Source organism: Parasteatoda tepidariorum, chromosome 8, assembly GCF_982258835.1.
Source record: "Parasteatoda tepidariorum strain Cologne lab strain chromosome 8, Ptep-v5.0, whole genome shotgun sequence".
Taxonomy (NCBI): domain Eukaryota; kingdom Metazoa; phylum Arthropoda; class Arachnida; order Araneae; family Theridiidae; genus Parasteatoda; species Parasteatoda tepidariorum.
In genome coordinates, this window is record NC_141762.1 from 10,297,029 (window position 1) to 10,323,760 (window position 26,732).

A 26,732-nucleotide genomic window follows, 5' to 3' on the forward strand; every position below is an offset into this window, starting at 1 on the left:
AAAAAGTGCAAACACCATCATGGAATAAACATAGCTCAATCATCATTCTACATTTTAATCATCATATAAAAAAGATAATGCGTTGCCAATAAAGCAAAATTTAGGAGATCCAGAAACTGATAACAGAAATAGGAAGCAGACGATTAAAAATAAGATTAAAAAAATTACCAAGAGATATCCGAAATCGATAACATTCTTCTTAAGCAGCCATATTTAAATCGTCTGTCATTAATGCATCCATTGCAATGTCGTGATCCGTAGAGAGTTCCATTTATCAGAATGTACATTGTGTATAAAAATTTAAGCAATAAATAAATACAAGAGAAGTACAATCCTCACATTGAATGAACTTTTGACGTCAAACGATATCATGGAAATATTGGAAAATGAATTTCCTAAAATGATACTGATATTTTTTTTAAAATGTAAATATCGCTACGACCAAGCACACAATTGTACGAAGTCACGTGATTTTTACACAAATATGGAGCCATCTTGGCAGTTCCGCATATGAAAAATATTAAGTGGAGTCATGTTGCTAAATGAGCTACGTTTGAATGTAAGGTATTAAGCTAACAAGCAGGTGTAAAGTCATATCGCATGACTTAAATATTTTTTTTTTTGTGTTATTTAATTGCCACATACGAAAAGAAAAAGCTGGGTGTTTAATTCCAGTTGAGATAAGACATTAAGAAATATCGTTAATATTTACGAAAATATAATTACGTAATACAAGAATATTTTAAGTCTAGGCAGTATAAATTCACCATAATCAGAAAGAAAGAAAAAATGATTATGATATGCTTGGTCAAATTTTCATAAAAACAACACATTAACTTGACGTAAACAATGACGTATCTTTTCCACAAATTAAAAAAAAATAGTAAACGTTAAGAATATAAATAAATAAATAAAAAAAAAAAAAATAGTCGCAGTAAATTTCTTTTCTGCTGTAACAAATTTTAAATGTCAATTTTTATTAGATTGAATTTTATAAGTGGGACCTTAAATTTAGTTTCATAAATTATAACTATTTCCGTATAATTTGATTTTTATTATTTTTATTTACACACGCTATTTTTTTTATAAATACTGTGATATCAAATGAATTTGTTTCGATTGTTAAAAATATATTATCCAAAACATTTTAACAAAGTATAAACTTTAATTTTTTAACTTTAGTAAAGTTATTGTTACTAAAAAAAGCACATAATTTTAGGGGAAATTTCAAACTAAAATATGGAAATATTGATCATACTCTGCACCCCTGGTTTCATAATGGTTAAAACTTACTGAAATCAAACATACGAAATTTCACGAAAAATAACACATTTCTTTAAAAAAAAAAAAAAAGACTATAAAATGGTCAAATTTTAGAAAGAAAATTTAATATCGTTCAAAGAAAAAAACAGTAGCTGGTTACAAAATAGTGGAAACTTTCTGAAATTAAGTACTCAAAAGAACATTTAATATTGTTTAAAGGGAAACCGGTCAACAGCATAACGGTCAAACTGACTGAAATGAACATTTCCTTTAAAGGAAAATTTTATAAGACAAACAATATGATTTCACTAATAACTGGCATCAATTCATGATCAGAACTGACTGTACTTTTCATCGCTCTTTTAATAACGCGCGTGCCGATAGCCTAAGAGAAAAGGTCATCACCATTTTTATTTTTTCTTTGTTTGAAAAGAAGCTTTTAAGGATTTGGAGGGTGTAGATAAAGACAACAATGTTTCAAGTGCATTCATTCTGTGAGTCAAGAAAAGAGAAGGTTCCCAATTACTTGGAAGAAGAAAAAAAACTGGAGTCAAGAATAAGAAAATTAATGTGGAGAGTTAGATAAAAGCGAGAGCTTCAGGAAGTCTTTAATTAAATTTCGCTTCACTTTTAAATAAATTCTTATCGTCTGGTTTTATCTTATAGAATATATTGGAGTTGAGAGGAACGTTTAAGGATGAAAAAATTTATAAAATGCTTTATTTTTCTTATATTTTAAGAATGAAACTTAAAGAATTCTGATTAGTTAAAAATGAAGCTCAAACAAAAATTTTAGATTTACTAACTATTTTATAAGAGTCAAGGTCAGTTGCAAACGTAAATATTTTAAAATAATTTTAAGTGAATAAGTTAAACCTAAAAATATTAAAAGGTTCTTTAAATTTAAAAATCAATAGTTTTTTTTTAAAAAAAAAAAAGAAAAATCATTCGAATTAAATCAACGAACCCTGTTTTTTTTTTTTTAAAAATTCAATTCATAACAATACAAAGATCTTTATATAAATTCTTTTTCATAAATTACACAAATGATTCGTCACACTACATCAGGTGACTTCAATATGTTGAATCACATATAATACCAATGACTATTATCATAAGACTTAAAGAAAAATGTAAGAAGAATTTTATAAATATCAAAAGGAGATTTGAACAGCAAGAGATAAAACGTTAAATGTAAACATTGAATATACATTACCTCGGCTCATAAAAATACAAATGGCATGACTTACCTAAAATAAAAAGAAAAAAAACATTAACCTCAAGGTTATCAGAATATAAAATGAACTATCATATTATATGTTTAAATTAATTCAATAAATATTTTTTCGTCTTTTTTCTATTATGTGATTATTATTATTATATAAATTTTGCTTGTTCAGCATGAGTAGGTCTAAGACGGATCCAATAGGTCTAAGATCTTACGGATTGAATTTTTTTATGAGGTTGAACAATATATGTGACAAACGGCCAATTAAAATGACTCTTAACATACACGATGACGAGGAAAAATTTAGATAATGTTTGTGATAAGAACGAATAACTAAGCAAAGCGTTTATCTCTAGTTATGATAAACATGGATCATATAATCATGCAAAGGCTTGTTCCCATATCTTCCTCTTAGACGGGGTGGCTCAGAGGATAGAGCGTTTGCTTCCCAATGAGGTGAACCGGGTTCGAATCCCAGCGATGTCTGGTCGATTAGAATTCCGGACTCGGCTCGCACCCACTACAGTTCTGTCGTAAAATATTCTTAGTGGTAGACGGATCCTGGGTTAAAGTCCCTTTGCCGTAAAGCTCACCGTTGGAGGTTTTCGTGGTTTTCCTTTCCATTTAACGCAAATACGGGTTAGTTCATCAAAAAGTCCTCCACGAAAGCTAATTTCGCTCCACGCTTGATCTAGTAGTTCCCTAATCTTCTGGGTTGGGTTCAAAATTACAAGGCTACGGAGTTAAACATTCGTAATCGTAAACTCAAAATAGGGTCGAAATTTATTTCTAGAGGCCCGAGTCCTAGGCCAATGAACCACAGCTAATTTCGAGCATTGCAAAATGTACCGAATGAAGTAAATGAATTTATGAATTAAGTCGAATACAAAAATGAAAGGGGAAACAAACACAAAAACATGAAAAAGTTTAATACAGTACAGAACCCGTTATCCGGAAATCAGAAAACCGGAAAACCAAAAAACCGGAATGAAATTCGATAAATTTTCCCGCCATTTTTTAAACAAATTTTTTTTTCCTTATAAGATTTTAGGATTTTTCTTTCTTTTTTGAAAGATGTTCACCTTACCATCATTTTGGAAATAATCATTAGTGTATTACTTCATCGTTTTTTCTTCTTTTTAAGATTATTTCCCATAAAGAATTTTTTTTTTAGTTGGGTTTAACAATAAAAAAACGGCTTTTTGTAGCGATTCAGAACACCGGAAAGATCAGTTATCCGGAATAGGGATGGTCCCGATCGTTCCGGATAATCGGTTCCCTACTGTACAATGCTTTATGGCTGTGTAACAGGGATAAGACGGTTATTATAATAAAAATAAATGTTATAACTATTTAATTAATAATGCATCGTATGACAGAAAAGACAGCAATAAATAAAGAACCACCAAAAAATAAGAAGGAATTATTACATTTCAAGGTTTCATAACGATTCATAATTTACGAAAGGAATATGTATCGAGTAAAAATAATTCGAATCACAGGATAATAGGTGACTAATGTTTAACTAATCTTTTTGACAGAATACTAATGAATCATGCTGATACACTATTTTTATATATGATTTGCAGATAAATTCACGAAGTTTGGACAGAGGATAAAATATGATGCAATACTAATTTAATTTATTTTCCTTCATGATACCTGAATAATGAATCAACTTTTTTCGAATCCCGAAAATGTTATGTTAGGATGTAATTATCACCATATATCACTGACTTGTTGAATAAAGCTCAACTCGAATGGGGAGTTGAAAGTATCGAGTGATAGCAAGTGCAAATATTTGTCGAGTTTAATGCCTTTAGAAAATAAGGCCTTTCGAATAAAAAAAATAATTTTTTTTAATAAAATTAATGACAAAGCAAAAATGTACGCGTTTTTTAGAACTTGGTGATTGTTTTACTTTGCTTTGGTGATGGATATAATAAAGCTTAAGATAAGAAGTGCATAACCTGTAGTCCTCGAAAGGATTATGTGCTGCCCCCTATCCTCTAAATAGAAAATTATAAAAAAAAAACTATTTAATTTCTGAAAAAAATATTTTTAATTGCCCGTCAAATTAATAACTAGTTTCAAGATTTTATTACATGACAAAAAAATAGGGTATTAAAACTTTAAAATACGAATTAGAATGTCAAAATATTTAAATGTTTTGTCTTGCTGAATATTTTTTTGAAAAATGTTTTTATAAATAAAAATATGTTCAAGACATGAGTAGTTCACAAATTATATGTATTTAAAAATAAAAAAAAGTACAAAAACATAAGAAATAAATGTACAAATGTAAAAAAATGTGCTTATAATAAAAAAGAATTTAGAAATACTTTTTTTACGGAAATTTTTTTATTAATTGACCCAATCACAATTTGAAATATAAAGCGGGCAGTATTTCAGATTTTCTATTCATTTTTTCTGACAAAATTATGCGGATTCAATTTCGCAATCAACAAATTTTGATAATCAGCTAAATATTAAGCAGTTACCTGTTTTTAGATTTTTCATAAGTATCTTTGTTTGCATGCAAATAAAGTTAAAAGAATTTTTCAGCATCATTCAAATCGATTTTTCTCAGTTTAGATTGCAATGAAATAAAATATTGAGAAACAAAAATCTAAAAACTGAGAAACGTGTAGTTTTATATTATATCAGTTTATTGCATTAAAATTGAGAAAAAATTTACAGAGGTTCGAAAAATTATTAAACGCTATTTCTCCTTATTCAAAATAATGACCTCTTTATTTTCTACCTTTTTTGGAACTATGAAACTATATTATCAAAAATTTGTTAAGTACAAAATAATATCAAGAAAATACAAATTAAAAATTTATTCGAAAACGCAAGGTGGCTCTTAACTTGCTTAACAAGGTGGCAATAACAGGGAACAGATGTCTAAAAACTAAATAAACAGAATGAACTTACCTTTACATAAATTCGTATAATTCATTTATGTATAATTATGATATTTAAGTATTAAAATCCAATCCCGCAAAAAAGTTCTAAAAATGGCGACAGTTGCAGACCAAAATTATCATAACACTTTTATTCTAAGAGCAGTAAAAACTATCGTACAATAGACAGCAGTTTTAAAAAGCTGGCAGCTAACTGCTCTGTTGGTTGGAAGACAAAAAGACATGAAAAGTTGAGTCGGTATTCTATTATTTTTAAAAGGAATAATTCATTCTATTAGCTTGTAAATCAAACGCCATTTTGGTCGTATTTGTCAACGACGCTTCATTGAGCTTTTGGTATTTCACAATATCAAAAGCACGATTTAACACTATATAGAAAGATATACGTTTTTTGAAATGAGCACTACACTGTGTTAAAATCGTATAAACACAAGAATTTTTAAATTTATTCACGACATACGTTTCAAATATATCTTAAAACATAAAAAAAAAGCAGATTTTCAAAAAGCATACATTTTAACATGAAAATGTATTCACTACGGTAAATGACGAATAATAAGCATAATGGTATTTACGTATAAACTATTGAACCTTATTTAATAGTATTTGCCTGTAATTTATCATCCCTTTAGAATATTGTTCTCTGGTATTATTAAGGCTTAATTTTCATTTTTAATCAAATTTAAAGACTTAAAACTAAAAGTGAAGTTTTCGCATTGTAAAGTAAAGTGATTTGTTTCAATTACGCATCATTTTATTTATGATAAAATTAGTTAACGTTTTACAACTATTCAACAGTTAATAAAATATGTATTAACTTTTTACTAAGTTGTATTTACTTTTATAATAAGATTTCGCCTAAAATACAATACAAACCACGGAGCTTTGCATAATAAATGTCCTTCGATGCAGTGGGCGAAAAATAGAATACAAAGAACTCAGTACAAATAAAATACTCCCACTCTTTGAGCCTTAGGGCGACCTCCATCTGATTTCTTTAACCACTCCTGATGTTTCAATTTTTAAAACTTGATGTGATTTTAATACATTTATGCTATTACATTTATGTATTTTAAATTGTTAAAAATGAATTTTTTTTTTGGTTCGAAAACCTTTTAGTCTTAGTGGCTAGATGTGTGGCGGCTGTCTCTCTGCTGCCAGGCTGGGCCAGCGGCTGATGTGGCCCTGCCGCCCGGTGGGGTTTGAGTAGAAGCTTGATAATAAAAAAAAGTTCAATATTTTTCAAAACTTTATGGAAAAAGGTAAACAAGACTGCATAAGCCGATGGCTCAGGGGATAGAGCGTTCGCCTTCCAATGAGGTGAACAGGGTTCGAATCCCAGTCGATACGAATTCCGCATCCGGCTTGCACCGACCACACTGCTGACGTGAAATATCCTCAGTGGTAGACGGATCATGGGTTAGAGTCCCCATGCCGTCAAGTTAACCATGGGAGATTCTCACGATCTTCCTCTCCATGTAACGCAAATGCGGGTTAACTCCATCAAAAAGTCCTTCAAGAAGGCAAATTTCTCCTAATACTCGATTCAGGAGTTTCCTTGTCTTCTGGATTGGGTTATAAATTACAAGGCCACGGAGTTTGAGCATTAGTAGTCGTAAACCCATAAAATTGGTTCGGCTGTTCAACGACGGTTGTAAAAAAATAAAATAAAAAAAAGAATTATTCATAATTCAATCAATATACAAAAAGGAACAATCTTCAAATTTCTAAAATAAAACGTAATGAATTATTTCCTCTCAGTCGATATAGATTTTTTTCGGTCCATTTTTTGCTTTGCTCAAATATCATTCATTACTATAATAATTTAGTTACTTACAAAAATTTAAGAGCATTCCCAAAATCTATAATTAGTGTCATCAGTTTTGCGATAGTCACACAAGAACAAGAGAAATTAATGCATTTTCCATTACATAGATAAATGTTGATACGAAGCAAAATAAGTAACAGAGAATAAAATACTGCAAGAAAAACGATACAATACTGTTAACAGTATTGATCCACCTTCCTGACATTTTCTCAATAATCGTTTAATGATAAATTTCGCTAACGGTGAAAAATATTTCTTAGAAAACTTTAATCCGAAAGACATTAAAACTGTTTAAAACTTTGAGCTAAACTCTTGAAAAGTGCTGAAGATCTGGAAAATTACTTTTTTCCTCAGTAAAAAAATAAAAAATTTAAGAAGATTATCGAGGATTTAAAAGTGAAGAACTTTTGTTACACTTAAAAAAAAAATTAAGTAAAAAATGGATTGAGGGTTCAGGTGGGGAAGGGGAGCATTTTTATTCAAGAATCTTCAGGTGAAAAATTAAATTCAGGGAAGATCCCCCAAATTAGGCACATTTCATGTTTGCATACAACCAAATTTCATGTTCAACTCATGTGGTAGTTATTTAATATTTAAAATTTTGTTGAATAAAAATTTTAAATTGTCTTGCAAAAAAAAAAAAATTTCAAAAATAAGCGTACCTTACATGAAAAGAAAAAATTGGACTTCTGTATGAAAATTTGGGGAAAAAAATTTTGGGGAAGAGAGGAAACTGGGAAACACTTTATTTTTTTGTATTTATACAAATACTTGATTTTGCCGAAATCGGTTGTGGCGATTTCACATCTAAGAATAGTTTTGCTTCTAAAGCTGCAGATTTTTTTAAATTGACATTTTCAGTCTATTTTTTTGTCGAAATGTACAAGTTTAAAAACATGGCGTATAACAGGGGTTAAATAAATGTTGCGATTAACTTCCACGAGAGTTAAGCACATCTTTAGGATTGCATAAGAACCCATGCTCGGAAATGCAGTCAGACGCCACTAGAGGAGTTTCCCTAATACGAACAGTTCTTCATTTGCTTCTGAACAGTTCATAACAGGGGAAGCGCACCTTGCGGCGTACGACGACATTTGCAGTTTTAATCCTGATGATGAGCCCTAACGCTCATAGAAATTAGTCGCAACATTTACGTAACCCCCTCCTATATATAACGCTTTTAAACTGATTGCAGATTTGAAATCAGCGATACGAAAGTATCCAAAATATGCAAAAAATATGTTAAAAAAGGTAAAAATTTATGTAAAACAAAAAAAAAAAAAAAACCTTGCAACAGAAATAAAACTGTTTCCCAGTGTAATAGAACAGTAATAAAAGACTACTTCTAGTTTGCTTGTTAATTTTTTTTACCTTCAATAATTTTAGTGCCAGCTTTTCAGTGCAAATTATTTAAAACGTTTTTATTTTTAAGTATCAACTATTTCAGTTCATCTTTTAATAACTCAACTGGTAGCACTGTCTACGTTTTAGCACTTTTTTTTACAGCTTATTTAATATTTACTATTTTGAGTACTTTCGATTTCGACCATTTTAGTGCTAGTGTCTGCTTTTAATAATGTTAAATACTTTTTTTAATCCCATATTGTAGTCCAAGCATCTTGGACTATTCTCAACTGCATATCTCAAGTTAGCATTAAAAAATTTTTTTGAACGGCAAATGTTGATCATTTATATAGAAAATAATCAGTTATAATAAAGAAAATATTACAGTTTAGTATGAAAAAAATTGAAAAAAAAATGCTTAATTTTGTACAGCAAATATTGGAGTTGCAATGCTATTGTTTTTCTAAATATAAATTAAATTGTTACGCAACTATTAAGCAAATTTTAACTACCACTTTGTTTACTTAACTTTATTTTAAGCCTCAATAATTAAATAAAAAATTTGGGATTGTTAATCAGTAAAAATTGCTTATCGTTAGAAAAATATCGTTAAAAAAATTGAAAAATGACACTGACAGATTTTTAACAGAAATTTATCGGCAGATTTATAAGAAAAATGCAAAGTTAAAGAAATATTGTGAAGTTTCAATAACAGAGCCTCAATAAAACTCTAAAATTTCGAACAGCCAGTTATCTAAAAATTTAAATTTTACAAAAAGTTTTTGCACCAGCTACCTTTTTTAGCTGACCGTAGCGGAATTTTTACAGAAATATAATTAGTAGCTTCAGTTTTACATTTATATAAAGAAATCGTTATTAACATAGGTATGAAAATGCACATCTGACAATCTAATTTATTAACAAATTTGGGTTTAAAAAAAAAAAAAAAAAAACTGTCAATAATTAATAGTACTATCTTTTTAATTAAGGATTTTAAGGAAAAAAAAACAATTCGAGAATAAAAAGTGGAAAAGGTTAAAAAAAAAATTTTTTTTGAAAAGCCAATAAGGAAACGACAAAAGAAAGAAAAAAGAATAATAAGAAAAGTTAACAAGCATAAAGAAAGGAGGGAAGATTCAAGTACTATTCTTAGAGTAATAATGATATCGCCAAGAGATGGAGAGAAGAAAAAAAAAGAAGAAGAAAAAAAGAAGAAATGAAATGGTTCAAGCGAAAAGAATAATAAGTAAAAGGGGGGAAAAAGAAATTGAACAAATAAAGAGCAAAAACCAAAACAAACCAACCTTCATTAAAATTAATTTAATGCGAAAAAAGTAGCATGTTACTAAATAAATTGGAAATAAGATTCATCTTTAAGAAGAAAAAACCCCACTTTTTGCTAAACCTGTATTTTTTACCCATCGCTTTTAAATATAATATTAAACATTATTTTTAATTTGAAATAAGTGGTGCTAGCGTACATTAATTTAATTGAAAGAAAAACAATCATAAGTTTTGGAACAATTGTTTTTATTTATTTTTTTGAAATAAAAGAAATGGATTATATTTGAACGCAAATTGTTAATTTTTCATTAAGTATTTTAAAAATAAATTGGAACTAGTTTCATCAAAGATCAAATTTCTTTTTCTTTCCTTTGTCTTGTAATAAGAAGTTAATTAGTATTAAATAAATTAAACATCGTAATTACATACATACATACATGTATGTAGATTAATTGGAATATAGCGTGCCTTAACAAAACACCAATAAAATTTGTTAGGGTGATTTAAATTTCAGAACAATTTTATTTATGTCATGGTGTATTAATGCTATGACATAAAAAAAAATCATTGCTTTAATAAATACAGCTTATTAAAAATAATAAGCAAAATAATAATAAAATAATGACAAAAATGTTTAATAAATATAACAATGCAAGTAAGTATTAAAAGTAAAAATGCATAGAGAAATTTATTCAAACAAGTAATTTACCAAGCAATTTAAGACCAACAAGTAATTAAGACCTTAACTAGTAATTTAAGACCTAAAAAAGATAGAAGTCTTTTTTTTCCACATCGTGAAATTTTGATAGATGTCGATTTTCTCTACACATTACTTAATTTAATTAATTGGAATTTTCATCGACATTTAAAATACAAGGTTGAGCTCAATTTCCCCCTTTTTTTTAAATTCATATTTTATTTTAGGTTGGGCTTCTTTTCGATTTTAACTCTTGTAATGTAAAGCTACAAATCTTTAGAAAACATGAATGTGCAGTATCTTTAAAATAATAAAGAAAGAAAACAAAATCAATAAAAATATGAAGAAAGAAATGATAACTCAAGTAAATAAATAGAAAGAAAGGAAGTTTTTAAAAAAAATTGAAACGCAACATTTGGAAAGATCTAATTGAACAGATCTAATTTTTTAGTTCATTTTATCTCTTCAAATTTTCAGTAAATCCTGGCATTAAAGCCTTGCACTAGTAGTTGTGGCAGATCAAACTTCTCCGTTCATTTTATCTCTTCAAATTTTCAGTAAATCCTGGCATTAAAGCCTTGCACTAGTAGTTGTGGCAAATCAAACTTCTCCGTTCATTTTATCTCTTCAAATTTTCAGTAAATCCTGGCATTAAAGCCTTGCACTAGTAGTTGTGGCAAATCAAACTTCTCCGTTCATTTTATCTCTTCAAATTTTCAGTAAATCCTGGCATTAAAGCCTTGCACTAGTAGTTGTGGCAAATCAAACTTCTCCGTTCATTTTATCTCTTCAAATTTTCAGTAAATCCTGGCATTAAAGCCTTGCACTAGTAGTTGTGGCAAATCAAACTTCTCCGTTCATTTTATCTCTTCAAATTTTCAGTAAATCCTGGCATTAAAGCCTTGCACTAGTAGTTGTGGCAGATCAAACTTCTCCGTTTATTTTATCTCTTCAAATTTTCAGTAAATCCTGGCATTTAAGCCTTGCATTAGTAATTGTGAAAGAGATCAAATTTCTCCATTTATTTTATCTCTTCAAATTTTTAGCAAATTCTAACATGTCTGGAACTAGAAACAGTGAAAGATTTAAATTCTCCGTTTATTTCATCTCTTCAAAGTTTTTGCAAATTGTGAAATTTAAGTTTTGTAATTGTAAAAGAGAAGAAACTGTCGTTCAAATTACAGACCACTTAAAAGATTTTCTAGCTTCAAAAGAAAGAAAAATGCTTCGAAATAACCCAAGCCGGGTAATGGAGTATATACCCCTAACGTTTACTTTTTACTCGAAAAAGTTTTTACCGAAATCTTAAGTTTTCAAGATAACTCATATTATTTATTTTCCTTTTCAACGTATCCGTCTAAAAATACTTGCCCCAAGAAAAACAAAATTTTGCAGCTCGTTCTGTTTATACAGGTTACAGTCACGTTACCTCTACCAAGAAAAAAAAAAGTCTACAAAATAGGGGGGAAAATGTAACTATTGTTAAAGACACGACATCTCTCCATTTCATTGCAATTATTAAATACATTTATTTTATAAGGATAATGACGACAATTTAATACGTCGTTGTGAAAAGTCAAGAGGAAAAATCAAATGAAAAAAAAAAAATTAAAAAGTTTCTATATACGTTATTTACAGACTGAATAAAAACAGGAACAGAACTATTATTAGTTGACCTTGAAACTGTCGCATTAGCAGAACGCGATAACTTTAAGTAAACAAATTTAAAATTGATATCAATATTCTAGTAAGAAACAAATTACTGGATAATTTTCCTCCTTGGCATCTAGATAAATTAAAAATAGTACATATCTTTTGAGTTCACTCAATTTGTTTGCTTCACAATTTTGATGGAAAAAGTTTTACTTCTTGCGGTTGTAAAATTTTAATATTGTTAATATAAAAAAAAAAATTAATAAATAGAATTGCAATAAAATCGCCATTTAAAATTTTTTTTTTACAGGAAATATTGTAGAAAAATTTTGATACTTAAAGCTTTACGTTTCGAAATTTGGGAAACGAAGCATTTGGAATTTCTTGTAATGTAACTGACTTGTCATTACATCACATTTAAAATGTAAAATAAAATAATAAAAATGCCCCTAAAATATTATTAGCGACCACAACAAAAGAATTACAACTTTTTTTACATAATTTGTCAGCAAGGTAAATAGGCAAATCATCGCAGTAAGGTTAACCCCGAGAGGTTTATCTACGTTTTAAAACCAGAAGAAACGTATCTGGTCAACTTAAATAGATCTAAAAAATGAAATTTTACCTTTAGAATTCAGTACTATAGTGTCAGGTACCAAAACTTTACAGTGATGCAATAAAAATATAAAGGAATTCCCTTCTTAATTTTTTATTTTATAACCGGCGTTGAGCAGCTAACCCAATTTTGAACCTAACCCAGAACACAAGGGGACTTCAGGAATATGTATAAGAACAAACTAGCCTTTGCGGAGAACTTTTTGAAGGAACAAACCTACATTTGTGTTACATGGAGAGGAATGGCTCCCCCAGTTTACCCGACGGCAAATATATTCTAACTTATGATCCCTCTACCACTGAGGATGTTTTATGTCAGCACTGCGGTCGGTGCGAGCAGGGGGCTGAATTCTTATCAACCAGACACCGCTGGGATTTGAACTTGGGTCAACTCATTGGGAGGCGAACACTTTCCCCTGACACACAAATGTAAAACTGAACGTCAAGGAATTGCCAAATCAGTTAATTGTCCATAAAAAAATTTAAACCATCACCAAAATGGACCATGAAGGCCTAAATTTCCCAAATAAAATTTTAAAATTGAAACAATTTTATTTTCAACATCCTTGATTTTATCTTTACTGTAACCTAGTAGATTGTTAACGAATTTTTAGTGCTTATAAAAATAAAAGTGAAAAAAGGAATATGCTTTTTAACTTCGCGAATTGCTAATTTGAAAGGGAGGAAAAAGAAAAAGTACAAATTAAAAGTTTAAGAATTAAGACCCAGATAACACAATGAAGGAATAAAACTTTATTGATACTTTGAAAAACATATATAAACCAATGATAATGCAATAAAAATGATTAAAATAAAAGTTAATGGCTTCTATAGAAAATTCTGTGAACCATCTTATAAATTGCTCTTAGAACAAACATAAGAGAATTTAAAGATAAGACAGTCACGTGTGAAATAATATCGTCTGCACTCATCGCTCAATACTTAACGTTAGTATTTTATTGATATTTAAACATTAGCTTAGAAAAAACACAATTTAAGGAATTGAATCTTTTTCAAATGCATTCAATTCAGATAATAATAGCTATAAAATGTGTAATAATTATTGAATCGATAAATATGCGAATTTAAATCTAAAAAGTATTCGATGATAAACTTTATCTTTCAACCGGTTTATTCAACATTATTATCTATTATAATCAATAACCAAGATAAGATAAACAGATTAACTCTATAGAATATTTGTTTCAATATGAATGCAGACTATCTTTAATAGACTTTTCACCATTCATTTCGATAAATTCAAGTTATCTTGATTCATTATTGCTTAACAAAAAATTTGATAACTATAATAATCAGAATTAAAATTAAATGCTTAAAATAAAACGAAGGCAAAAAAATGAAAGACAAACACGAAAATAAAAATCCGAAATTAACGAAGCTCTCCCTTAAAATATAATTTTACCCCTCAATTAATAGAAAACAAAATAAATAAAACAAACTAAATCAAAACATTAATTTTAGTAAAGACAGAATATGGATATTTATCACAATACGTCACTTTCAAAGCAATTACATTATCTTTATTTTATCATGTTATCTTCAGTTTACTTTAAAAGTAGATGGAAAAAAAAAAGTTGACAAGGATAAAAAATGCATTAAATTCCTTCTTAAATAGTATATACTAAGTAAGTCATTAAATAATATATTTTATGAAATATACTACTAAAATAGTTACAAAAATGTAATTTTTTTGATTTATTATATTTTTTTAATTTTTACTGAAATCGACATTTCATATTTTACACAATACAAAATTTTTTTTCTTCTCAATATTAATTCTAATTATATCTGGGAAACACTTCTTATTAGAAAAGCAAGAATTTGATTTTCCAGCTATTTTTGGGAAACGCTTCCTGTATTTGAAAAGCGATAAAAATATTCAAAAAGTTTTGATTTTTTTTTTTAAGGAAGCTATAATAGTGGAAAAGTAAAAAACATTTTCAAAGTTATAGTTTTTTAATATTTTTGGGAAACGTTTCATATGAGAAATAGCAAAAAACATTTTCAATCAAAGTTTTAATTTTTGACAACATTCTAGAAATTAACTACGAAATGAATAAATTTCAATATTGGACTAAAAGTTCTAAGTTTCATAGATAAATAAAATAAATTTATAAAATTACTAATCGCCTTAATAATACGATAAAATGCATTGCAAAATACATAAATAATCCAAAATAAATAAATCTTATCAGGTCATGCAGTGCACATTGCGTCGGAAGGTAGAAAATATTTTTTCATTGAAATTTTTAATTCTAAAACTAATATTTCGAAAATATTACTTACCACTTATATTGCAATTATAAAATTGCAGGGAATACGTCAACGTAGTTTCAACATTAATCTCCAAAATTGTGAACTCGTATTATCATTACCAAACTTAAAGAGTTCATAAGAAATTTAAATTTAACAACAGAGAAAAATTTCCCATAGTGACTCCTTCCGCGCAAACGATACTTCATGTTATGACCGAAGTTTTAGAGGATCGTCAGTAGAGGGCGCACTTAATGAGGAAGAGAATAGATATTATTCACTCTTTTTCTTCAGATCATTTGACTCTTGTGTGGATGAAAATGAGCGCGCGAAAACGCCCATGAACTATTGTCCGAAAATAAAAAAATAATTAGGAACTTTTCAGGTTGAATGTTCTCTGGATAACTCAACAAAAAAAATTTTGTTATTGAAATACTCGAAAATAACATAAGAGATGTGTTTAAAAAAATAAAATCATAAATAATTAAAAAATGTTTTTTATTTTTATTAAAAAAGTAACGCATGGGTGGGCGGTTTACTGGATTGAAAATAAACTCAACAATGAATAAATAAATAAATAGGCTTCTTTGCAGAACTTTTTAATTGTTTGGAGAAATTTTTAAAAGCCGTGATCAGATGATCAAACTATTTTAGTTTCATCGAAATGTAATGAACAAAAATAAATAAATAAATGAGGAAAAAGTCAGAAATTATATTGAAATTGTTATTAGCAATTCAGATTCTAATTATTGTACTAAACTACAAAATCTAATGAAAATGGGAAAAATAAAAGTTTATAAACAAATGAATAAGGATGTAAATTGTAGAGAAAAAAAAACATTGTCAAATCGGTGGGGGAAAAAAAACGAAAAAAAAAAAAAAAAAAAAACGAACAGTCGGCATAGTAACAGAAAATATTTAATGATTCGCACTCAACGGAACGTTTATTACATTTTCTCAAGTTGAATTCTTATTTTCCCCACACTAATATATTTTTATAGGTGTAGAAAATCCTATAAATAATATTAATCATTAACTTTGTGTCATCTCATAATTATTTTTAATTGTAAAAAAACTAATCCTACTTTGCATAGTTTATAATATCATTGAAATGACTTAGGCTAGGAGAGCGAAACCTGCGGCTTGGAGGCAAAATTCGATCTTCGAAAAATCAGTGTGCAGTTCAGTTGGAAAATCACTGCTTTTCAAGCAAAATATTTAGGAAAAAAAAAAAAAAAAAACATGTGACTAACACAAGAACTGTTTTTAAAACTACTATAAGAAGAAAGCTCTCAAAATTTGATCGGCTATTCAACGATGGTTATAAAATAAATTAAAAAGAATGATGAAACTTCAACATTAAAATCTCAAAATGTAAAGATACTAGTTTAAAGCGTAAAAAAAAACTTTAATTTTTCAAAATTTCATTTTTTTTTTCCAACTAAAACATGTCTAAAACATATGTAGCACAAAGATTATTTAAAAATTAAAGAAGTAATTGAAAATTTAAAAATTAAAGATTTCATTTATACCACACATTAAACAAATAGTATAAATAATTTTTCTTATTGGAAAGTTGAAAATATTTCTATAATATTGATTTATTAAAAAAACAAAGGATTTAAAACTTCAAATATTTTTAACAGCTTTTAAATTTGATATTTTTTTCAATACGCTTAGGAAAAAAAATTGTTAATAATAAAATTTAAAAAAAAAAGTTTTTTTTTTTTTTTTTTTGCAGAACTCTCTCAAAGATGTTGAGCGGCGCGAATTTAAAATTAGCAAAAAATTACCAACTCGTAATTTAAAAAAAAGAATGGAAATAAAATCGGATCTATAAAATCGAAATAGATAAATAAATATATAGCATAAATATTAAATAGAATACTTTAAAAAAAAATACAAACCGAAAAAAGGTTTACTTCTCAGTCAATGTTTTTTAAAGTTAGAACACAAGAGTTCGTGTCAAAGTATAGAAAAAATAGTTTGAATAATAGTTTCATTTCTAACTAGGAAGTAACCAAACTTATCGAAAACACACTGATATCTTATCATTTCAAGAAAATTTTGCGCTGCTGCCTAAATATTTAGTAGAAATATATTTAAAAATGATAAAGCTTAATAGTATAAGGAAAAAATTTAACGCAGAAGAGATAAACAAGACATTCTGATAGATTATTACACTTAACCTTCGTAATAGTTAAAAGACAATGCTAAACGTTTCAAAGAATAATAGAAACTCTTTTGTCCTTTCACAAAAATAACATTTCGCTATCTTCGTAAACAAACAGAAGCTAATCTAACGCGAAAAAAAAATTATCTTTCTCTAGCAAAAAAAATCCTTTTCCTTATAATCCTTTTCATTTAAAACCATAAGGACTTTTAGTTAAAATTGTACAGTGTGCAGAAGAAGAAAAAAAAGATTGGATTTTCACGTATTAACACTCAAATTTAATGGTTCTCGAGTGTGACCTCAAAAATTCTAATTATTGTAGACGATATTCTAATCCTTTCGGCCCCACTGTGACATATGTCCAACAGACGGTAACACCGCTAGGACATATGTGTCCCGTCTAAAAAACCCAGTGGGACACATATATCCCAGTTCCACTAATTGTCTAAATAGATTTTTTAATTTAATTCGACAGAATATTGCTATTTTTTACTTTATTTGATCTATTAATGTCGTAATTTGCCTTTTTATTGGAAAATAAAGAACTGGTTTTGAAAAGGTTGAATTATGAAATCAGACACGGAAGTTAGGAACCTTTAAAATTAATTATATTCTTTGCCATGTCTCCAAAATTTTTCAAGCGAACTGAACTTTTGCATTCAATTATAAAATTCGTTTATCTAAAAAATTATTCCCTGCGAATTTTTTCTTCAGTAATCATTTTATTATTATTATTTCATTAAATAAAACAGTCGAAAACGTTTTGAATTGTAATGTATACAGATTTTTACATCAGTTTAAAGAATGTAATTTTGTATGGGAAAATATAAAATGTGAACAAAATTGGTCGAATAGTTCCTGTTAAATCGAATTTACGACTTTTTTACTATGTGTTTTCGTACAATTTGCAAAATTACAAAATAATAATAAAAAAACATGATCGTATTTTCACTTACAAAGATGCAATCTGGACTTAATGCAGGCAACTAACTATAATAAATATCTATTTTTAAATTTTTATTCTCTAGAACTATTTACTCGATTGTGTTCAAATTTTGAATTTCATCGGTTAAATTTACACTGTTAAAAATTACATATAAATTTTTATACCTTACGAAATTTAAACTTTTTTTATAATTATTAATTTTAACAATAAAAATATTAAATAATCTTAAAAAAATTATATTTCATGGAAAATTATCTTTAAGTAAATGAATTTTATAATTGTGTGCAAAAATTGCCCTTATTCGCTTGAATAGTTCTTCACATATGACGAATTAAGCAAATAAATAAATAAAAATGAATTAAAATTAAATTAACATTAAAGTGAAGAAAAAGTTACGTTCTCGCACCTAACTAAATTATTGAGATTATATTTTCCAAATTACGGTTACCCCTTCCCTATATTTTTTTTTCAGGATCACAAATCCAAATTCGGTAGAAAAATGCCTGTTAATTCAAAAAAAGTTCGTTATCGTCTGATTTCGTAAATTTTTTTCAAAATTATCATTTTTCTAATATCGTTTTACGAGAGCTTTACGACCAAAAAATTACATTCCATAGTGTCATCACAAAATTATTTCATCTGTCAAATCGAGTTGACAGCACAATACAATAAAACGGAAAATGTTAATGTTTAATGTCCTATTTCTGTTTAGTTTCTCTTCTTAAATGGCGACAAATTTGGCGGGACAACAAATATGTAGGACAAAAGAAGGATTTGCTTGGCAACAGTAGAAGCGAGTTTCCTGTAGTTTACTTCCTTTCTTTTACTATCAAAACACAAAATATGATGGAACATGGAACCTTTTAGGTCAAACTCAGAAGCGGCAGGAAATGATGATCCTGAAAGGTTTTGGCGAGACATTTTATTGTTGTTCGCCAACAGTGCACTTAGCCATTTTCTGAAATTCTATCTCCCTATCCATTAGTTCCTATTTCGTGTCTAAAGGATTTCATGGCAATTCGGTGACAGGCAGAGAAAGATCTATTAAATTTGCTACCTAACAGTAAAATGGCGAGTATATACGTAGTTTTAAGTTGGGTTTTAAAATAAACATGTTTTAAGACGCACGTGTTGTGCTTATTTACACAGCGGTTTCTTCTTATGTTGTGAAGATGTTATGCGATATTGGGAATTGCGTAGGACGCGTTTGACAATAATAAAACGGTTTATTACAAGCTTTAAGATTTTATGTAAGATGTAAAAAGAATAAAATAAATATTTTATGATTCCTCAGAGAATAATGTTTATTTAAAGTTATTCTATAACTAAACATCGAAATCTAGCTATGAGTAGGTACAAACATGTCCATAATAAGAATGATTTATTTTGTAACCAGCGTTAGACAGCCGACCCAATTAGTTTACAACTCTCAATGTTCCACGCCATAGTCTTGTAATTTGGTACCCAACCCAAAAGACAAGGGAATTCCCGAATCAAGCATCGGGATAAACTGGCCTTCATGGAGGATTTTTTGATGGAACTAACCCACGATTGCGTTACATAAAGAAGAAAACCTCTGACGGTTAGCCCGACGGCAATAGGATTTTAATCCGTGATCCGTCTTGTCGAGTATAATTTACGTCAGTATTGCAAAGGTGCGAGCCGGGAGCAGAATTCGAATCCAGCAGGCAACTTTGGAATTCGAACCCGGGAGACCTCATTACGCTCTATCCTCTGTGCCACCGCCGCTCAAGAATGCATTTTAATAAGCATGAAAAAAAAATGGTTGAAATTTAGAACTTACCAGTAATGATGAAAATTCATTTAAAGAGGAAACACACCCAAGCAAACTAGCTCCGTTTTTCAGGGCTGTATCTTTTAAAGGCCATGGTGAGAAAGCCAAATAATTTAGAAACCGGTCAGACGACGTGGACAGCGCCTAAGCCGGTGATACTCTCTCATAACTTCCACACCACAACAAACGTGGACTTTCAACTATGACAGATTTAACGTGCACCTCTCTATATATACACGCTGGTTGTTTAGTCGATTGCCAGGATCGAACTCACGATCTTCAGCATTCCACCAACGGAAAGAGAGTTCAAGCGTCTACATCATCCTTAATATTTACATCTCTTAAAAAATTTTAATAAATATTGATAATGTAAATATTTAGATTTACATTATTATTAATTATATTGTAATAATTATTAATGTAAATATTATCGTGATTATTAATATTGTATATTTGTTTTATTGTGTTGCCTTCATACATAAATATATTCTACAACATCTCTAAATATTGTTAAGGCTTTTGTTTCAAACGTATCATTCTAAGAAAAGTAAGTTATATTTTAAATCATAATATCAGTACTTTAAACTATACCATGAACCATTTGCTGCAACCGCAAAGATGTGTTGAACCAGAGATGCCAACCAGGGTTGAACCAAAACTCCAACAACTGGCTCGTGACATTTAATCTTAAATTTATAAAATATTTCATTATTATTACTTTTATTAATGTACTTTCCATCAAAGGAGCGTTCGAGTTTAAAGTGGGAAAAAAATCTTAAGATGTTTGGCAAGTTTCTTAAATTCGAATAAAAAACTAAAAATTTGTTATAACTTCTAATCAACAGGAGGAAAAAAAATTTAACTTCATTGTTTCGGCCAAAATCTAAAGAAAGTCATTACGATCACGAAAATAAATAACTTAACATAAAAAAAAAGTTTTAAAAATAGCATTTTCTTCCTGCAAATGTCTAACTGGTTTCGTTATAAAATCAATAAAAACTCATTTCTTCAGTTTTTTTCGAACAAAAAGTTGACTTTTCCCCCCTTTACCTGGTGAACGAACACGCTCAGGGTTTTCGAACCATTGACTCCAAGTACAGGCCATTCAAGGTTCGAAGAGAGATTTCATTATCTTGTTTTCTCTTCTTCCCTTCCATTTTGTTTAAAGTTATATGAAAAGAAAAATAGAATTTTTTCGATTGAGTCTGAGAGTGAATCGAAGAAAAGAAAAAAATAATTCCGCGAAAGACAGATAAAATAGTTGGAACTGATTTATGAAATATGGAAACGGAATTCCAATTTTTAAGGTAAATTGAATAAATAAGTAAAAAAATTGCTTTTGTTGAACATCAATTCAAAAATAATTCAAAATTAAAATTTCAACTGACGACACGTAATCCTTTTTTCTTTTAAATTTATTTTAAACTTTCTTTTCAACACTTTAATTACCCCAATCGATAAATTAATAAATATATATACAACTGAGTTATAGGAAGCGAAGCCCCCACTAATTCACTCACTTCTCACGAAGTTAGAAAGCTGAAACTTAAACTATGTGTTTCTTTTGAGAAAAATAGAAAAAGTATACAAATTCGATAATCGATATTTTGTATCTATACGATATTTCGTAATTATCATGGTAAGTAGAGCTAAATAGCATGCGTTTACAAAGGTGAAAGTCTCAAATTTGGACCGTGTTTTTTTAAATCAAATATTAGGAAAGGTTTCGATATTTTGTATCGTGCTAATTACCGTGCTAATTTCTATCATGCTAATTACCCCTCTTTTCTATGTTTCAATCGTTGTCATTACCCCTCTGATTCTTTAATTACCGTTATAATTACAAAATATCGAAACCTTTCCTAATATTTGATTTAAAAAAATCGTAGTTGATTTGATTAAAAAAATCGTTACACCTCTGATTCTTTAATTTCGTGATAAGTGAATTTGTGTGGGCAAAGGGCCCACACTAATTCGCTTATCACGAATTTTCTCACCTCCCCATAAAATTAGACAGCTAAAAGCCGTGTGTTCTTTCTGAGATAAATAAAAAAAATTAAAAAAGATTCATTTCAATATTTATATAATTTTATAATCGGCGTTTAATAACCTACCGAATTCTGAGTTTACGATTATCAATGTTCAACTTCGTAGCCTTGAAATTCTAAATACAGTAGGGAACCAATTATCCGGAACGATCGGGACCATCGCTATTCCGGATAACTGATTTTTCCGGTTTTCTGAATCGCCACAAAAAGCCGTTTTTTTACTGTTATTTTTTTTTTAGTTGGGTTTAACCAACTAAAAAAAAAAATTCTAAAATAATCTTAAAAAGAAGAAAAAACGATGAAGTAAAATAGAAAGAAAAATCCTATGAGGAAAAAAAAATTTTTTTTTTGAAAATGGCGGGAAAATTTATCGAATTTCGTTCCGGTTTTTGGTTTTCCGGTTTTCTGATTTCCGGATAACGGGTTCTGTACTGTACAACCCAGAATACAAAGGAACTCCTGGCATGAGAAAAACTTGCCATGTGAAGGACTTTTTGATAGAACTAGTCCGCATTTACGTTACATGGTGAGGAAAACCCCTTTCCCCTGTTAGCCTGACGGCAAGGGGGTTCTAATACATGATCCGTCCGCAAGGATACTTTACGTCAGCATTGTGATCGGTGCGAGCCGGAGGTAGAATTCGTATCTATCAGCCACCCGTTGGGATTCGAACCTGGCCCACCTCATTGGAAGGCAAATGTTCTATCCCCTGAGCCACAGTGGCTGATTTCAATATTTTATTTTTAAATATCGAAAACCGGGGTTACATTTTTGACTCATTCTGACTTTACAACTATCAATGTTTAACTCAATAGCCTTGAAATTCTGAACACAACCAAGAATTCAAAGGAACTCTTGGATCATGGAGAAAAACTAGCTTTCGTGGAGGACATTTTGATGGAACTAACCCGCATTTACGTTACATGTAGAGGAAAGCCACGAAAATCTCCCCACGGTTAGCCCGATGGGAAGGGGATACTAACCCATGATCCGTCTACGACTGAGAATATTTTACGTCAGCACTGTGGTCGGTGCATGCCGGAAGCGGAACTCGTATCAATCAGCCATAGCTGGGATTCGAACCCGGTTCGCCACATCGGGACGCAAGCTCTTTATCCTCTAACCCACCAACATATAACTATATTCAATATTTTATATTATAACCGTCGTTGAACAGCCGACCCAATTTTATGGGTTTACGACTACTAATGCTCAACTCCGTAGCCTTGTCATTTTGAACCCAATACAGAAGACAAGGGAACTCCTGGATCGAGTATTGGGAGAAATTTGCCTTCGTGGAGGACTTTTTGATGGAGCTAACCCGCATTTGCGTTACAGTGTGAAGAAGACCACGAGAACCTCCCACGGTTAGCTTGACGGCGAGGGGACTCTAACCCATGATCCGTCTACCACTGAGGATATTTCACGCCAGCATTGTGGTTGGTGCAAGCCGGATGCGGAATTCGTATCAACTGGGATTCGAACCCGGTTCGCCTCATTGGGAGGCTAACGCTGAGCCATCAAAGGCTCAACTATATTCAATATATAATTTTCGGGATAACAATTACTACCCATTAGTGTAAATATAATTTTTTTTATAAAAAATTACAAAAAAAGGTACACGTCCACGCTAAAAAAAGCATTATTCCTCAAAAATGCATATTAAAATTTTAAAATTTGCCTTTTTTATAATTAATACTTCTCACAAATTACAAATTAATAGAAATAAAGCATAATTGTATTTTATTTCTACACCAAGAGCAACCGACTCATGAAACTATAAGTCAGCAACGAATTTATGCACTAAATGGAACAAGCAATGGTGAAGCCATAATTTCCATACAGATAATGCGTTTGGTCTGCCCCCCCTCCCTTTCGCAAACAAACTGAACTCCCAAAAGACAAATTCAGCAGGTGATGAGGGGGAGACAACGCCCATTTTGGAACAGCATCATCTCCCCAATCGATATATTCACCATATATCCCATAAAACATTCCACCACACCCTTATTTAACATAATTATTTTTAAATAGAAGCCTGTTTGTCAAATCTCGAAAAGGTTAATGTATAAATACAGTTTTTATAAAAAGGATTTATTCTTTACGAGAGTATTAACAAAACTGATGAAAGTAAAACAAGATCTGTTTTCATATTTTGGTAAAGAAACTTTAGGTTTTGGTGAATTTTCTACACGAAATAGTGCATTTTTATCTCATTTTGTTTTATAACCGACGTTTAACAGCCGACCAAATTCAGGGCTTACGACTACTAATCTTCAAGTCCGTAGCCTTGTCATTTCAAACCCAAACCAGAAGACAAGGGTACTCCTGGATGAAGCATTGGAAGATATTCGTCTTCGCGGAGGACTTTTTAGTTGGTACAAACCCACATTTGCGTTACAGGGTGAGGAAGACTACGTGAACCTCCCACGGTTAGCCTGACGCCAAGGGGACTAACCCATGATCCGTCTACCACTGATATCTTCTGAGGATTGAGGATGGTCGGTGCGAGCCAGATGCGGAATTCGTATCCACCTGTCATCACTGGGATTTGAACCCGGTTCACCTCATTGGAAGGCGAACGCTCTATCCCGTGAGCCATCGTGGCTCGAAACATTGCTTTTGAGCGAATATTAGCGAATATATTTATGCAAAATTTTTTAGTAATAGTTACTCCGGATTATAAGGTCAGTTTCTGTTTATCTTTTACCAGCCCTCTTAGTTACTTCAACGCTGGGGTCACAAAAATTTGCAAAAAGGAAAAAGTTTTTCATTGATTTTCTTTAATTGGAAAAATATCGCCAAATTAACAATTTTTTAAAAAGTTTATTAACTTATAAAATATTTAAATTACTTATCCCTTCTAAAGCTAAGGTAGTTCTTTACGCCAAGATGGTATATATAGTTTAAAATTATAACTTTGCCTTAAGTGTATTTTATTTATTTATTAATTAAATTGCTTATTTAATTATTTATTTTTAATTTTCCTTGGCTTCACAACACTTGGAATCAGGAAGCTTCAACAAATAGAATGCTTGAATATTTCATTCAGCTAAGAATAATAGTTAGAAAATTATATAACAATTAAAAAAAAAGTACTGTGAAAAGACGATAACTAAGAGTTCAGAAGTTGTGGCTCATACTTAGGAAAAAAAAAGATAGACAGATTACTTTAGTCGCTGATTTATTAGGACCAAAATAATAATTACAGACAATCATGTTTCGTCTCTACTAGCACATTGTAACTTTTAAACGGTTTTCATGATAAAGTTTTAATGCATGTTTTTAGCAAATTAATGTAAGTGAAACAAGGACTTATATTATTGAAGAGTATTGAAATCTGAAACAAAAACGTGGAAAAAATCCATACTACCAGGAGGGGTTTTCTTTGTATTATATATTAAGCGAATTTAAAACCCGTTACTAATGTAGTGGTAAATATATTTGACTTTAATCTGGTCCGAAAATGACATTTAATTTAAAATTTTAACGAAAATAAGAAAAATTCAGCAGTTTGCAGTAAAATTGACACCTTCTGTCATCATTGAATTTCTTTGTCTATCACATGTGGGTCCCGTGATTTTCCAAATTTATTGTAGCCCTTGGGCCTAAGGTTAAAGACCCCTAATTGAAATGATTTCGAATAATCGAAGATGTTTCATTTTAAACAAATAATCCCCAAAATAAGTGAGATTTCATAAAATAATTCCCCCCCCCCTTCGAATCTACTTGAATTTCGTAATCTCTGTCTTAACTTTTAAAATAAAATTATCATAGTTAATAAACTTTTGAGTCAAAGCGTAATAATTCTCCATTTCGCAGAATTTTATGCAATTCCAATAAAAAACTTTATATATTTATTCTTTTTTTTTCCATCAGAATCTGAATTTTAAATAGGTGACCATATTATTATTATATGTTTTATTGAATTGAATTGAATTGAATGTAGAGTTTAATGGCACAAGGTTCACAAAAGGACATGCAGCGCCAAAGAATGGCTTTTAAAACGAGTCAAAGGTATAAAGCTATTTTTTTTACTAGATTTTTACACAACATAACAAGAGTATATATTGAATTGAGTACTGAATCTATTACCTTCTTTTTTTAGTGAAATACGGTTCTGAAGCAGTAAAGCTGCAACTCAAACTAGGATTATAAAACAGTTTCTTTTAAATTTGGATTTTAATAAATTTATAAATGCAAAATTAAGTAAATAAAATAAAAAAAATATTTTTTGCAGTTAGGGCTTTAATGGTACAACAGACGAGAAGAAAGCCGTTTTCATCTTCTAATTCTTCTGTTGCTTGGTAATATTGCTTAAAATAGAATTATTTGTTGTTCCAATGCACATTTTAGATAGTATAATTTTAAGTTCATTTTGCGAAGAATTCATAGCGTTTAAACTCTAACTATATATGCAAGAAATAACATAAAAAAATTACTTTTTTATTTACTGATAAAATCGTTAAAATAACAATTATCTCAATTTAAGAATTCGTCTTTTAAATAATTATCATAAAGCTGAACTTTAGTACTACTCAAGGCGTTTTCATATTTCATGTTAAAGTCACTGAATTATTTAAGGAGGGAGAACTGAATGCAATATTTGATAGCTTATCCACATTTTTTTTTTTTTTTTTCCAATTAGAGAAAAGAA

At 29.6% G+C, this 26,732-nt stretch overlaps 1 protein-coding gene across 7 annotated transcripts in view; it reads right to left on the bottom strand.

Moving 5' to 3' along the window:
• LOC110281931 (Brefeldin-resistant Arf-GEF family protein schizo) overlaps positions 1-26,732 on the bottom strand; it is a 360,600-nt gene that overhangs the window by 61,566 nt on the left and 272,302 nt on the right. The window contains exon 1 of one of the 7 annotated variants that reach the window (XM_071180702.2): positions 169-302. The exons of the other annotated variants lie outside the window; for them this stretch is intronic. Coding sequence (XP_071036803.1) covers positions 169-287 — 119 coding nt within the window. The 5' untranslated portion in view covers positions 288-302. Of the gene's footprint in view, positions 1-168; positions 303-26,732 lie in introns of those variants that run through there. 7 annotated transcript variants of the gene reach the window in all.